Below are 15,724 nucleotides of genomic sequence, written 5' to 3'. Positions count from 1 at the left end.
ACTGCACAAATCTTTTTTTGCATTTCAGTTGCATTTTTACCTTTCTTGAAATAATAATGCATAATATACCAAAAATGTTGCATATTTTCTTCCATCTTCAATATTAAAATAGCTACACAAAAATTCACCAATTTTGATAAGTTTTTTTAAATGCATGCTGATATGACAGCTGTCACGATACAATCTAACAAAATTCTTTTGAATGAAGTTAAAGACAATTAAGCACTAGCAGGGCCATCATACAAAAAAAGACAGACAAACTTTTTGGCCAACCCAATATATCAAAGTGTTTCTCTTTTTATGTATATATTAATCACCCTTAATGAGCTCAGTTAAGTAATACACCCTTATCTCCCCAATACAATTAAACCCTCCACTGAAAATTACAGTTAAGTATTGGCTTGTGTGAGTAACAGAGGGACACTTGTCTAGTCACATTGACCTACAGGTAGTGGAAAGAGTGATGATATAAAAGGTAGAATATCCACATGGGCGTGGACCTGTCATGCCAGATGGCTCAAAAGCAGAATGACCTTTCAGGATGGAAGATTCTATATTCTGAATATGAATTCAGTCCTGATGAAACTGTATCAGACTTACAGTCCTGTATTGTATGATACTCTAATAGAGGTATAGAGAATTTTTAAAAATTATTATGCCTAGCTATTTTAGTACACTTCAAAGGCTATATTAGATATGTATAAAGACAAGGATTCTTCCCAGGCTATATGTTAATAAAATGTATTTTTTTAGTTACATTGTTTCTCTTAGTAATTGTAGCATTTAGCACATCTAAATTTGGCTTGTTTTCATGAATTACGTTCACATATTTGAATTTGCTTATTGTCTTTTCATGAAGTACTGAGTAATTCATTTAACAATGTCTTGATTTTTTTTTTTTTGGCAGATAAGTATGGTGCTTGGCAACAAAACTTTGTTTCTTTTTAATCTCAATGAACCAGATAGTTCAATTGATCTGGAATTTCAGGAGCACTATGGCAACATTGTCTGCTATAGCTGGTATGTGCAAATCATTACAGATCGTTACAGAAAGACATCCATGAGTTTTTCCTTACTAGTTTAATTTTTGCCCGAATCATTTTTATTTGTTTATATAACATTTTCTGGATTACAGACTATGATTCAGTATGTGAAACTACCTAGAGTGTGCTATCTGGCATATAGCCTCTGCTAAATAATATTCTCTACTTCATTTTAAGTTACTTGCTTATGTACTGTATTTCCAATGATAGTTAGTTTCCTTTTTTACTGCATTGTTGCCTTTGTTGCTCTAGGTATGGTGATGGCTACATCATGATTGGTTTTTCACGTGGAACTTTTGTGGTAATTTCCACTCATATTCGAGAGATTGGCCAAGAGGTATTTCAAGCTCGTGATCATAAAGATAGTCTAACTAGCATTGCAGTATCACAGACCCTTAACAAAGCTGCTACATGTGGTGACAACTGGTAAGTTATGTTTACAAATTCCTAGGAAAGCTTATATAAGGAATATTAAGAGAGTCAACAAGACTTTTGTAGCCAAAATGAATCTGTCATCCTGGCCGGTATGGCTAATTTGGTTGGAACATCCTCTAGTAACCAAAAGGTTTCGGGTTTGGTTCCAGTCTGGGCATGTACCCAGGTTGGGGGTTCAATCCCTAGTCCAGGTGCATGTGATTGCTGGTCCAGGTACTTACAATCCCTGGTCAGCACACAAGATCCCCAGTCCATGCACACTTATGGTAGGCAATCAGTTGATGCTTCTCTCTTACATCAGTGTCTGTCTGTCTGTCTGTCTGTCTCTCTCTTCCCCCTCTTCCCTCCCTTACTCCCTAAAAGCATTGAAAAAAATGTCCTCAGGTGAGGATAAAAAAAAAAAAGAATCTGTCAACCATACTTTCCTGCTCTCTAGGAACATATTTGCAATGAAAATTTCTAACACTCCTTGCCTTTCAATCTCACAGCAAAATCTAAAATACTAAATGTATACTAAATATAAAACCTGAAATGGAGTATGCTTGAAAATCACTCTTAAAAATAAAATAGGAGACTTCCACTCAAGATGGAGGCATAGGTAGACACGCCTCGCTTCCTCTTGCAACCACAAAAAGAATTACAACTAAATCTTAAAACAAATAACACCCAAAACTGTCAGAAAATCAAACTGTATGGAAGTCCAACAACCAAGGATTTAAAGAAGCCACATTCATCCAGACAGGTAGGAGGGGCGGACGCGAGGAGATAGGATCTGGTGCAGAGAGGCGGTGGCAGCAGATTGGGTATGGGTGGTCCCATATTCACATATGGTGGATAAAAATTGAGAGGGATACCTTGGGAGCCAGCAGTCCCAGCCCAAGGCCAGACCTCACAGCCCAGGGTTCTAGCACCAGGAAGATAAATACCCATACCTTCTGGCTGTAAAAACCAGTGGAGGTTGCAGAGGCAGAAAAACTGCCAGAATCTCAGGACACCCCACTTAAAGGGCCTGCAAGGTCTTAAAATGTATGCAAGCCCAGCTACTCTGGGATTTAACACCAGGGCAACAGCTGGAAGGGTGCCAGTCACAAATAAGGAGTGGGCAAATGGACTGGAAACAGGGCAAGTGCCAGGCAAACCTCAGAAGCCAGGCGGCATTACAGTCCCCTCTTTGAGCCCTCCCCCTACACAGAGCCACAAAGCGGTGAAGCCCTACCATGGTGATTACCTAAAGCTCTGCCCCACACAATTTACAGGTGCCTTTTCCAGGGAGTCAAAGCAGCTCAACCTAATACACAGAAACAAACACAGGGAGGCTGCCAAATTGAGGAGACAAAGAAATATGGCCCTAATGAAAGAACAGAACAAAACACCAGAAAAAGAACTAAATGAAACAGAGATAGCCAACCTATCAGATGCAAAGTTCAAAACACGTGATCAGGATGTTCAAAGAACTCAGTGAGTATGGTAACAACAAAAAGGAGGAAATGAAGGTTACACTAAGAGAAATAAAGAAAAATGTACAGGGAACCAGCAGTGAAGGGAAGGAAGCCAGGATTCAAATCAACAATTTGGAACATAAGGAAGAAATAAACATTCAATCAGAACAGCAAGAAGAAACAAGAATTCAAAAACAAAATGAGGAAAGCGTAAGAAACGTCTGGGACATCTCCAAATGTACTATCATCTGAATCATAGGGATGCCAGAAGGAGAAGAGGAAGAGCAACAAATTGAAAATGTATTGGAAAAAATAATGAAAGAAAACTTGCTTAATTTGATGAATGAAATAGACATACAAGTCCAGGAAGCACAGAGAGTCCCAAACAAGTTGGACCTAAAGAGGACCACTCCAAGACACATCAAATTAAAATGCCAAAAGTTAAAAATAAAGAGAATCTTAAAAGCAACAAGAGAAAAGCAGACAGTTACCTACAAAGGCATACTCATAAGATTATCAGCTGATTTCTGAGAAGAAACTTTGCAGGCAAGAACGGACTGGCAAGAACTATTCAAAGTCATGAAAGGCAAGAACCTACATCCAAGATTACTTTATCCAGCAAAGCTTTCATTTAGAATGGAAGGAAAGATAAAGTGCGTCCCAGACAAGGTAAAGCTAAAGGAGTTCATTATCACCAAGCCCTTATTATATGAAATGTTAAAGGGCCTTATTTAAGAAAAGGAAGATCAAAACTATGAATGTTAAAAAGGTAACAAATTCACGACCATCAACAACTAAATGCAAAAAAAGAAAAACAAACTAAGCAAACAGTCAGAACAGGAACAGAATCATAGGTATGGAGATCATTTGGAGGGGGAGAGGGAGAGGGGGGGAAATGGTCTAGGGATTAAAAAGCATAATTGGAAGGTACAAAATATACAGTGGGATGTTAAGAATAGTATAGGAAATGAAGAAGCCAAAGAACTTATATGCGCAACCCATGAATGTGAACTATGGGGGGGGGGGCTTGCTGGAGGGAAAGGAGGTACTGGGTGGAGGGGGGGACAAATGGGGGAAAATTGGGATGATTAATATAATCAATAAAATATACTTAAGAAAACAACAAAATAAGCAGTTCTGGGTAACATGGATTAAGTAAACTATATCCCATCTCTCTCACTGGCTATATCCATATTTGGCTATAGAACCTGGATAGAATGCATAGAGCACCTATTTACAGACTCTGAAGTAAATAGTAGCAAGCAGATTGACAAAGAATACCAGAATTTGAAGTACGACTGAACCAGTGTTGAGTCTCCCATTTGTCTCTTAGTCTCAGGATTCAAGGCAGCCTGAAATCCAGAAGGCACCAGAGCATAGACAGAGGAGCTCTGAGAGAAGCTCTCTAGTTCTCGCTCAAGTTGCAGGCAAGAGAACTCCTAACACTCAAGGAGGTGGGGAAATCCAGCAGTTTTCTTTCTTGTTCTTCGTTCTCTCATGCCCTAGCAACCAAGCAATCTCACCACAGCAATGACAGCCACGGCAATGACTGCAAGGACCCACAGGACCTAAAACATGGGGGGTAACCTTCCTCTCTAATTGGAGAAGCTATGTTGTCGAGATGGTGGGGCAAACCCCTGTTGCTTATTTTTCTCGTCCTCCTGCTTGGCCACAGGCATGGGTGCAATTGTGGGAAGTACAAGGCAGGACATGGTAACTAGAGCCCCAGCTTCCAACTGGAGGACAAGAAATGGGAGTCCCAAAAAGCTGGAAAGTACTAGGTAGATCCAAGAGAGAGAGGAGCTCTGGAAAATGACCCTGTAAAGATATTTATGAACCAGATTTATCCCTGAGCTGTGTATATGTATCTCACCCTAAACACATACCAAAGACTGAAAACTGAACTAAGGAATAGGTCATAGCCCAGGTCCTACAGTGACCACTGAGTAGGCCATACAGGGACACATCCAAATACCACTGCAAAGGCTTTGAAAATGGAACTTACATTGAAACCATAGCCCACAGAAGACTATTTGAAATTTGTTGCCTTAACCCAACTGGGTTGATTGCCTGCTTTAAAAAAAAAATTAATATTCTCCATAGGATTTAAACAAGATACAGAGTCTGATAACATAATATTCAAAATGTCCAGAATATAATCCAAAATTACTTGACATGAAGAATCTGGAAAATTTCAACTCACTGTGAAAAGGTAATCAAAAGAAGCCAGGACCAAAAGGATAAAGATAGCTATTATAAAAATGCTTTTAGAGGTACAGACTATCATTCTCCAAACAAATGGAAACAGTTTCAGAAAAGAACTAGAACCTATAAAAAAAGAAGCAAATAGAAATTTAAGAACCGAAAAATATAAATAATGCAGTGCACCTAATAGCAGAATGGAGATCACAGAGTAAAGAGTCAGTGAACTTGAAGATAGACCAATAGAAATAGTCAGTCTCAACACAGAGGAAAAAACAGATTGGAAAAAGTGAACACAGCCCCAGGGACTGAAATAATACCAAAAGGTCTGGAAACGTCTCATGTTTGGCAAAAGACATAAACCTATTATAGAAGCTCAAAAAATCCCCAAAAGGATAAATCCAAAGCCTAGTCTCAGAGACATCATAAAAAAACTTCTAAAAACTAAGACAAAGACAATATCTTGAAAGTGGCCAGTGAGCAACATTTTGAGTGACAGTGGATTTCTCGTATTAAACCACACAGGCCAGAAGGCAGCATCACAACATTCTTAAAGTGCTGAAGGAAAAGAACTATAAACTGAAATTCTATATCCAGTGAAAATATCCATCAGTAATAAAGGGGAGATAATAACATTCTCAGATGAAGGAAAAGGAAAAGAATTTATTGCTAGCACAAATGCTCTGAAAGAATTGCTGAAGAGAATGATGTCAGAAGGAAATTTGGGACATCTCAAATTTCTTTCTGTCGAAGAACAACAGAAATGTTAAATAGCCTGGGTAAATAAAATGGGCTACCTTTTAATTTTGAGATCTTTAATGTATATGTGGCTACTGAAAGCAAGAATTATAATCTCTGATAGTGTGTTCAGATGCAATATAAGACAATTACAATATAAAGGGGAATGGATAGAATTCTTATATGTGATAAGATTTCTACTTCTGCTTGAAGTAGCCTAAATGTTGATTATAAATAGACTGAGAAATTAAATATGTATAGCTTATAATTGTAAACAAAAACAATTTTACTTAGAGCTCATGTTTAATTGTGTGGTTTTATTTTTTTTTTTCAGCATTAAAATCCATGAGTTGGCAGAATTAAAAGACATGTATGCTATAATCAACCTGGATGATGAAATTAAAGGTATTGATTTTTCTGAAGCAGATTGGCATTTTATCATCCCAATTCCAGAGTAGTATGTTTGTTACTGTATGGTTTACATTTTTGTAGGAGGAATACTATTAGCACCTTTCACTAGAGTTTCCTAAAATAGCCTCCTTATTTTAGTTATTATGTTGAGTCATACTCCTTGACTAGAAGGATATAAGTCCACTTTGATCCAGAGACATAGTAAATTTTATCCTAATTACAATGATAAAATCTAAGTTTTTATATATGTACCCTTTAAGCCAGTATTGAATGAATTAGTGCTCATGTTCATATGTCAATCCATGGTGAATTTCCTAGTCCAGATAAAGACTCTTTTTTTAAAGATTTTATTCATTTTTATTTTTAGAAAGAGGGAAAAGGAGGGAGAAAGGGAAAGAAACACCAATGTGTGGTTGCCCTGACGGGGAATCAAACCCGCAACCCTTTGGTTTGCAGGCCAGCACTCAATCCACTGAGCCACACCAGCCAGCACTAAATAAAGACTCTTTAAACTTAAAAAAAAAAAAAAAAAAAAGATTTTTATGCTTCTGTAGGTTAAGTGAAAATAATTTGCTTGTTTGCCTGCAACAGTATATCTGTTTTTGAATAATCCTTTGTTTTGTAAATTATTTCAGGGTTGGATACCTTGTCCTGGACAGATGATGGCCAGCTGCTGGCATTGTCTACCCAGAGGGGCTCACTCCATGTTTTCCTGACCAAGCTGCCCATACTTGGCAATGCCTGCAGCACAAGGGTTGCCTATCTCACCTCCCTTCTTGAAGTCACCGTAGCCAACCCTGTTGAAGGGGTATGAAAATGGTGTTATTTTTATGTTATTAATAAAATCAAAATAGATCTAGCAACTGATTCACTAGTTACTTTTCTATACGACAGGAGCTACCGATGACAGTTTCTGTTGATGTGGAACCCAACTTTCTGGCAGTAGGACTGTATCATCTGGCTGTGGGAATGAACAACCGAGCTTGGTTTTATGTTCTTGGAGAGAATGGCAAGTCGAAATCCAGTTGTTTTCTTCTCTAGCATAACTTCCTGGTCTCTTTGGGAAGCACTTGTTATCAAACTCTGGGTCATGTGCCCTACACTTCAAAAGGCCAAAAATCAAAATGTCAGTTTGGTGAAAGGAAAGATTTATTGATCAAGAAGGCGTCAACCAAGAATATGGTAGACTTATCAATGCCTCAGCTCTATCTTACCTGCTGGACCAGGCTAAGGATTTTTAAGCTGGACAAGAGGAATGGGAAGGGGAGTTAGGGTATAGTCCTTAGGTCTTCGGTTAATGTGTCAAGGAGTAGATTCTAAGGTGCTATCAGAAAGTCACGTGTGTCGCAGATGGTCTTGAGTCTCCATTGTTTTTTCCAAAGTAAGCTTGTAAATTATTGTCCTTCCTATGAAGAATCATTAACATTGAATTGAGATGTTATCTATAGATTCCCCCAGAACTGTCATGTAACCAGTAGGTCACAAATTATTGACCCAGGAACTGGTCACAGTCTCCCTGAGTTCCACAGTTTAAACCTATGGCTACAGGGGAGCGGGCAGGTTCATACAGCTTTGTGAGGGCAAAAGCAGACGATCTAACTAGTCTTTCACTCTTTGTTCCTTCAGACAGCTCTTTCTTGGTTGAAAGAGTTTTGTGAATCCTCTTAAGTTTTTGCATAATTTTTGGAAAGATTTTTTTCTTTATCTTTGTAGTGAAGACAGCTTGGTATAGGGGGCAGAGTATGAGCTTTACAATTAGGCCCTGGATCTAAATTCCCCTTCTGCCTCACTTAGTTAGATGACTGTAGACAAATTTTTTACCCCTCTGAGTCTTCGGTTACTCCTGTGGAAAATGAGGATCCTTCTATGTGTAAGGGGTTGTGTGGAAAATTAAATAAAATGTGTGCTCTGCCTTTGCATGGTGACTTTCTTATGTTCTCCTTGCTCTGGTAGCTACTTCACAAAAGCTGGTCCCCTCCCTATTTTACTGTTTGAATAATGACCATTAGCAAGGGAGCCTTGCTTTTTCTTCCCCTCTTTCTCCCCACCTCACCCCTTCCCCACCAGAGGTCAGATATCTTCAGCAACAGAGTAAGCCTGAGCTTTATTCTCAGAGTTCACCATCAAGCTTATTGTCACTAAGGTTTAATATTTGTTTTGCATGTAATTTTATTTTCTATTACTTTGTTTCATGGGAACCATGGTGGAATTCCTGAAGGCAACTTTATATGGCAACTAAGATTTTCTTCAGGATGGCTAAAATAAAAATTTTATTCAGAATATCCTTGCAAAGGTGCACATTTAAAATTATTTGCAAATATTTATATAATTTTATTAATATTTTAATTTGCTGTTCTTTTTCATTGCTAAAGGTGTTAAAAAATTGAAGGATGTGGAATATCTGGGGACAGTAGCCAGTGTCTGCCTTCATTCAGACTATGCTGCTGCACTTTTTGAAGGCAAAGTCCAGTTACATTTGGTGAGTATAATTTTGATGTCCTGCAGGCCTGCTCAGTTAACTTGGCAATGATGATGAACAGTTTCATTATTAAGAACTTTGGTCAGGAAGCAACCATGTACAGACTAGCTAGAAAGCCAGGTGTGGGTAAAGGATTAACAAAAACCTTTGCCCTTCTGCATCAGATGTTCAGTTAACTTTCCAGCTCTCTTCCCAAGAAACTTGGCAATTTATCAGCTGTGCTACATGCAACATTGCTTATGGTAAAAATGACCCTGTTTGTAACTTTATCTAGAAAATAGAAGTAAACTCTAAGAACTGATGGGAATGCCATACATCTGGGTTTCCTGGAATGTATTCACTCAGACATTTAGGGCATCTCACTTGTGGTATCCTTGAAACTATGCCTCTTGAGTTGTTCAAGGCATACTGGCCCTTGGATAAAGGGCTGCTATACCAGGGCGTATTCCACATCTATTTCTTGGCTCTTTGCTTCTGGGAAGCCAAAGGGATTAGACACTAGACAACTTTAGAGCCTGGGAAGACTATTCCCACTAAAGAGGGATCTCTAATGCTGCCCTGCTCGCAAGCTGTGATTCCTTTCTGATATCTTTGTGCATAAACTGGTCTATGGTAGCCTAGTGAGTCTGGTTTAATTGAACTGAAGAAAAAGATCCTCCCTTACCCACTAGGCAGTGCAGACTAGGTTTACTCAAATTAAACTATGAGCCACTACTATTCTTTGTTTTAGATAGAAAGTGAACTCTTGGATGCTCAAGAAGAACGTGAGACTCGACTTTTCCCAGCAGTGGATGAGAAGTGCCGTATTTTATGTCATGCATTAACTGGCGATTTCCTCGTCTATGGCACAGATGTATGTATTGTCTTCTTTACTGTAGAACGTAGGGCAACTTCTAATGTTTACTTGGGGACATAACGTTTATTATATATAAATATATAGTATATGAAAACATAACTTATAAATAAATATGTGTACAACACGTAGGTAGCATGATTTGCTAGTTCTGAGTGCTTTTGTGATTATAAGCAATTCTGAGAGCATAGTAAAAAGGGCAGACTTTGGAGTCTAGAAAATCTGGGTTTAAATATCAGTCCTTTTACGTGCTGATTGCTATATAACACCTCCAAGCCTCAGTTGCCTTTTCTAGATGCTTTAAGGATTTAATTTGATGGTGAGTATAAGACACCTCATTCCACCGTAGTCTGTATTTAGAGGACATTTAATACATACTAAAATTAATAGAATACTGAGAATCCTACTCCTTCAGTCTTGTGGTCCTTTGAACCACCAATGTCCTATACCTTTAAATACTACGTTAGCCACATGGAGATAAAGCATAATTATGATAATAACATCCAGTTTTTGTAAAAAGTTTTCAAAGATTTTTTGAAAGCCTATCATACCTGTTATCTTGTTTGGTCTTTAAATTTAGTCAAATTGGTAGAAAAGGTATTGTTTTTCACATCAGAAAAACAATTATTCACTGTTTTAAACATTCCATTCTCTCCCATTACATTGTTTTTTTAAAAGAGCATGTTTAAAGCATGCTTATTGCCATAGAGAAAATTTATAAGTTTAAGTTTGACCTAAAATAATCAGTCTTTGTGCTAATTTACACCGGTAGGGTAGGTTTAGAATATCAGGTAAAGTAGGGAGGGATACATGGGAAATAATATTAAACACATTTGTGTGACACCTAACATTGTAAAGCCCAATCTCACTGTCTCATTAACTCCATAAAATAAGCGGGTACATTTTAGAGAGAAGCACACTGAAGGCTGAGAGGTTCGCAAGTGTGTAGCAGAGATGGAACTTGAGCAAACAACATTTCGTGTTGTAAAATATCTACTTTTTCCACTATGCCACATGGCATGTTGAAGAACTCAGAGTGCAGTAGTCTGTCAATAAAGCACTGTTTATCTGTCTCTTCTTTTTTAAAAAATTGAGGTATAATTGACAGAGCGTTATATCAGTCTCAGGTGCACAGCATAATGATTTGATATTTGTATATATTACGAAGTGATCACCACAGTAAGTCTAGTTAACATTCGTTACCATACATAGTTACAAAATTTTGTTTCTTATGCTATATCTCATTCTTAAGTGATTCTGAAAATATTGGGGGTTTTTGAAGTATAATTGATATACAATAAACTACATAATTTAAAGTTTACAATTTGATAAGTTTTGACATTTGTATACACCTGTGAAACACCATCAGCTCAATCAAAATGGTGAACATATTCATCACCTCCAAAAGTTTTCTCATGCCCCTTTATGATTTCCTCCTTCCTGCCCTCCCCACGCCTTCTGTCACTGTTAGTTAGTTTGTGTTTTCCAGAGCTTTATGTAAATGGGATCATAGAGTCAGTACTCCTTCGGGACCGGCCTTGGTGTAATCATCCCGGGATTCATCCATGTTGCTGTGTATTCAGTAGTTCAGTCTTTTTTCTTGCTGAGTGATATTACATACCCTGCATGTGTATCATACTTCGCTCATCCATGAGTCGATGGATAGTTCCAGTTTGGCTTATTTATAAATACTCCAAAGCTGCTGTAATTATTTGTGTTTAAGTTTTTGTATGGGCATATGCGTTCTTTTAGATAAAAATACCTAGAAGTAGAATGGCTACATCATGTGGCATGTGTGTGTTTTGAGAAATTGACAAACTGGTCTGACTTGGCTGTACCATTTTCCATTCCCACCACCAGTGTATAAGGGTTCCAGTTCCTCTACATCTTCACAGTGGTTGCTCCACTGAGTGTGCAGAGATATCTCAGTGTGACTTTAATTTGCGTTTCACTACTGGACTGACGATGTAGAGGCACCTCTGTGCTCATTTGCTATTTGAATATCTTTAGTGAAGTGTCTGTTCAGATGTTTTTATTATTTCTTAATTGGCTTCTTTTCTTATTATTGAGTTTTGAGAGTTCTTTATATATTCTACATTACATTAAATAAAAGCAAGCAGTCACAGAAGACCACATATTGTGTGATTCCATTTATATAAAATGTCCAGAATAGGCAAATCTATAGAGACAGACTAGAGAGGTTGGGAAAATGGGGAATGACTACTAAATGGGGTTCCTTTTTGAGGTGATGAAATGTTTTAAAATTGTCATTAAGTGTTGTACAACTCTGTGAATATACTAAAATCCAGGGACTTGTGGGTGGCCTATATGGTAGGTGAGTTATTTTCAATAGGCTATTATTAAAAAATAAAAGTGAAGGCATCTTAAAAACAGAAAAAAGAATTAGACATACCTATGTAGCTCTGTCTGGTTTTTCTAATCTATCCCAATGATCTCTATGTCTGTGCCTCCACCAATACTACACAGTTTTGATTACTGTAGTTATTTTTTTTAAAGTCTTGAAATTACATAGACTAATTTTCCACTTTATTTTTTTTTCATAATTGTTTCAGCTGTTCTAGTTCATCCCATAGTTGCCATCCCATATGATTTTTAGAGTAATCTTGTCTGTATCTACAAAAAGTCACGCTGAGATTTTTATTGGAACCCAGCTAGACCTGTATGTCAGCTGCGGAGAATTAGCACGTTTACTGTGCTGCCAGTCCATGAGCACAGGATGCCGCCCCATTTATTTCGGTGCTCTTTGACCTTCGCACCCGTGTCCCGTGGCTGTTAGCACATACGTTCTGTGCGTGTCTTGTTAGCCCTACACCTAAGTATTTCATTGTTTTAATGATTGTAAATGATGTCATATTTTAAAATTTTGTTGTCCACATGTTCGTTGTTGATATGTAGAAATACAATTGATTGTATCAGGTGGGTTTTTTGGTTTCTTTTTATTTTAAACTTAATTTTCTAATTTGTCTATTAATTAATAACAAAAATATTTAAAATAATATGATTTGAGAGTTACTCTTAAACAATAAGGGTGTTTCTTTTCATTCAATTGAAAATCTGAAAATCAAGCTTTAACACCACTAAGAATACTGGAATTGATAGACAATCAATTTGATAGACAAGTTGAATCCCATGTATATTCTCATTTATTTTCTTCTGCCTGAACCTTGCAAATACAGCAAACATTGTTCTTGGACTCCTCCTTCATCAAACATACGACATTTTCTTCTCTTTAAATTAGAAAGCGTGTTAACTTAAGTGCTGAAAGTCAGTATTTTCTGACAACCTCTGCTGTTTCTCTGACTGAACTGCTTTAGACTGGTGCCATTCAGTATTTCTACATTGAAGACTGGCAGTTCGTTAATGATTATCGACATCCTGTTGGCGTGAAGAAGATTTTTCCTGACCCACATGGGACCAGACTAGTTTTCATTGATGAAAAAAGTGATGGATTTGTCTACTGTCCAGTAAGTCTAGAAAAGTTTGAATGTGTGTTTTTAAAAAATGCAACACATGAAGAAAAGTATTTTTAAATTTTTTTTATATGTAGACTTATTTTTTTGTACACAGAGCCAAAGATTATAGAATTTGTTATGTTTGTGATCTATTTCATAACTATTTACATCAAGAAAATGTTTTCCCATTTTTCTTTAATTTTTCATAGCGTCAGCCCTCAGAGAGAAAACAGTTATATTCTGTACCACTTTGAACCGTATTTACTATACATTATTACAGTATTTCATTGTATACATGACTTTTCTCTCCAGATATGCAATAAGCTTCAGAGGACTGAGACTATAGCCTGTCCTTTCCCCCTCCTCAATTGATTTTCTTCTTCCCTTAAAGGTCCTGAATACACAGGTAAGGTATTCTTGTATTAGATGATTAAAAACAGGTGGAACCATTTTAGTTACTTAATTTTACACATCTTTAACTTTCTTGAAAACAGATTTAGAAAAAGAAAATGTATTTTCACATCATGCACTATACTTGGAATTTGTATTTATTTCTGATCTCCAGTGAATGATTGAGTGTGTTCTTGGTCACAGTTCACACAGCCTACAGCTGCCGTCGGCCCGTCCTGAGTAACTTCACTGTAGAGAAGACACATTTCCCCTCACTACACACTGCGCTAGATGCTAAAACTTTCTTCCTTCTCTTTCCCTCTGTCTCTCCCTCCCTTACCTTCCTTTCTTTTTTCCTTTCTCTTCCCTTCATTGTTTTCTTCTCTTTCTTTCACAGATGTAGCAACTTTCCACAGGAGTGACCTGATTATGCAAACTTTTTAATCTGCTAGTTCTTACTCAACTCATTCCTCTCCCAATCAGAAAACCAATGAGGAAAACTGACATAAATGTAAATAGCCTTGAGTTCCCTCTACGCACTAAGGAAATTCAGTCTTGTACAGGTTTGCTTTCTGTAACAGAGCATAGGGAAGCAGAGCTGCCTTGCTTCCCCGTGGGGGCCACCGCAGGCGCCAAGTGCTGCTTAGGACATGCGGAAGGGTCGGAGGTAAATCAGGTGTCTGACTGCTGGAGGAAGGGCAAAGAGTACCACCTGCCTAAACAACTCCATACGTCTTTCTTCTTTTTACAGTTTTCCTTTCCATGATCATTTCTGTTACAGAGGCTGGTATGAGCTCCCTCACAGAACCGGAATGAGGTGTCAGTGAGTTTAGTTTTCCAAGCATGTTATCAGGAACAGGTAGCAGACATTAGTTAAAGCCCTGCCCTCTTTACCTCCCGTAAACCTTCAGGTCCAGAACTACTTCACTTGTTGCTGCTCATCCCCACCCCCTTTTCCAGTTCTAACCTGCAACTCAGTTAGGTGTTAAGAAAAAGCACCCTGGTGAAACAAAATCCACACAGAGAATACTCTGTAACAGCAAAGGCTCTCCCTCACCCAGTGTGTAGATGGGAGTTTGCTCTTATTCAAATTAAGATTTCATTGCTAGGTTAGAATCTTATGTGGCTGGACAAGATACCACAGGGGAGGGTTGTGCCCACAGGAGTAAATCCCTCTTTTAAATAAAACCCAGCCTTGCCTGTGAGCAAAGCCAGCCTTCCCCGTGGCCTCGGACACGGCAGGAGGCTGCACCAAGGCCCTTGGACTCTAGACCAGAGTGCTGTGCTCTTCATTTGACTTTCACGCCCACCCTGTTATCGTGTGCTAGTATTGCAGCTTAATCTTCCACTCAATTTCAAATACTTTTAGAGAAGCATTGCTTCTGTGATGTTCACATATGCAAATATATAACTGTCCGGACTACAACTGTTCTTTCAAATTCTTCAACTTGAAATTTCCCTTCATGTGTGTATGTATTCAACCTGTATTTCCTCAATGTGGACAGTAAGTGACTCCTGTTGTGTATTAGAATTGGGAGAGATGACTTTTTTCCTGCACATGCTCTAATAAAACAATCTATATGTCCCACCACCCCTTAAATGCCCGTGAAGGATGATTTGAGATATATCCTGGAAAGTCTAAAAACACGTTACCCTTGAGAGGCAGTAGAGTGTAGTAGTTAAGTACATGGACTTTAAAGACAGACAGACAGACCCAAATTCAAGATTAGTAATAATAACAACTAGTATTTCTGTACTGAGAACGCTTTACATATATCAGGGATCTCTTTCAATCCTTATAGCAACCCTGGAGATCAATACTCATATTGTTGCCATTTTACAGGTGAACAAACTAAGGCATAGAAAAGATGAGTTACTTGTCCAAGGTCACACAGCCAGCAAATGACATCATTGGTATGAGGCCAGAGGGGCTTCCTCCTGAGCTCTCACTCTGATTGACTTCCCAGTTTTCCCATCTACATAATGAATTCAGTTCTAGTACCTCTTTTGTAGGTCGTTGTATAAAAATCAAATGGATGATGCATGTAAAGCTTTTAGTACATATAATAAGCACTCAGCAAATGGTTACCCTTTAAAAAAAAATTCCACCACCAGTCTATTGGCACTGATTTGCTATCCTTACAAACTGAAAGTCAGTATAACCTAGTGGTTAGAAGCATAGACTAGAGCCACACTGCCTGGGTTCAAATCCTAGCTCTTCATCTTTCTAGCTGTGTTACTTAGGGAAAATTTGTCCATGC

The 15,724-nt window shown here is 38.0% G+C and overlaps 1 protein-coding gene across 2 annotated transcripts in view; it reads left to right on the top strand.

The window, feature by feature from the left end:
• Positions 1–15,724, top strand: part of WDR19 (WD repeat domain 19) — a 70,145-nt gene that overhangs the window by 16,693 nt on the left and 37,728 nt on the right. For both annotated transcript variants that reach the window (XM_024573713.3, XM_045182608.2), the window contains exons 8-15: positions 908–1,020; positions 1,296–1,469; positions 6,192–6,262; positions 6,904–7,076; positions 7,163–7,277; positions 8,641–8,747; positions 9,478–9,600; positions 12,936–13,085. In XM_024573713.3, coding sequence (XP_024429481.2) covers positions 908–1,020; positions 1,296–1,469; positions 6,192–6,262; positions 6,904–7,076; positions 7,163–7,277; positions 8,641–8,747; positions 9,478–9,600; positions 12,936–13,085 — 1,026 coding nt within the window. The remainder of the gene's footprint in view (positions 1–907; positions 1,021–1,295; positions 1,470–6,191; positions 6,263–6,903; positions 7,077–7,162; positions 7,278–8,640; positions 8,748–9,477; positions 9,601–12,935; positions 13,086–15,724) is intronic.

The sequence above is a fragment of the Desmodus rotundus genome, chromosome 4, assembly GCF_022682495.2.
Source record: "Desmodus rotundus isolate HL8 chromosome 4, HLdesRot8A.1, whole genome shotgun sequence".
Taxonomy (NCBI): Eukaryota; Metazoa; Chordata; class Mammalia; order Chiroptera; family Phyllostomidae; genus Desmodus; species Desmodus rotundus.
The sequence above is the reverse complement of the archived record's forward strand: the minus strand, read 5'-3'. Positions and strand labels throughout refer to the sequence as shown.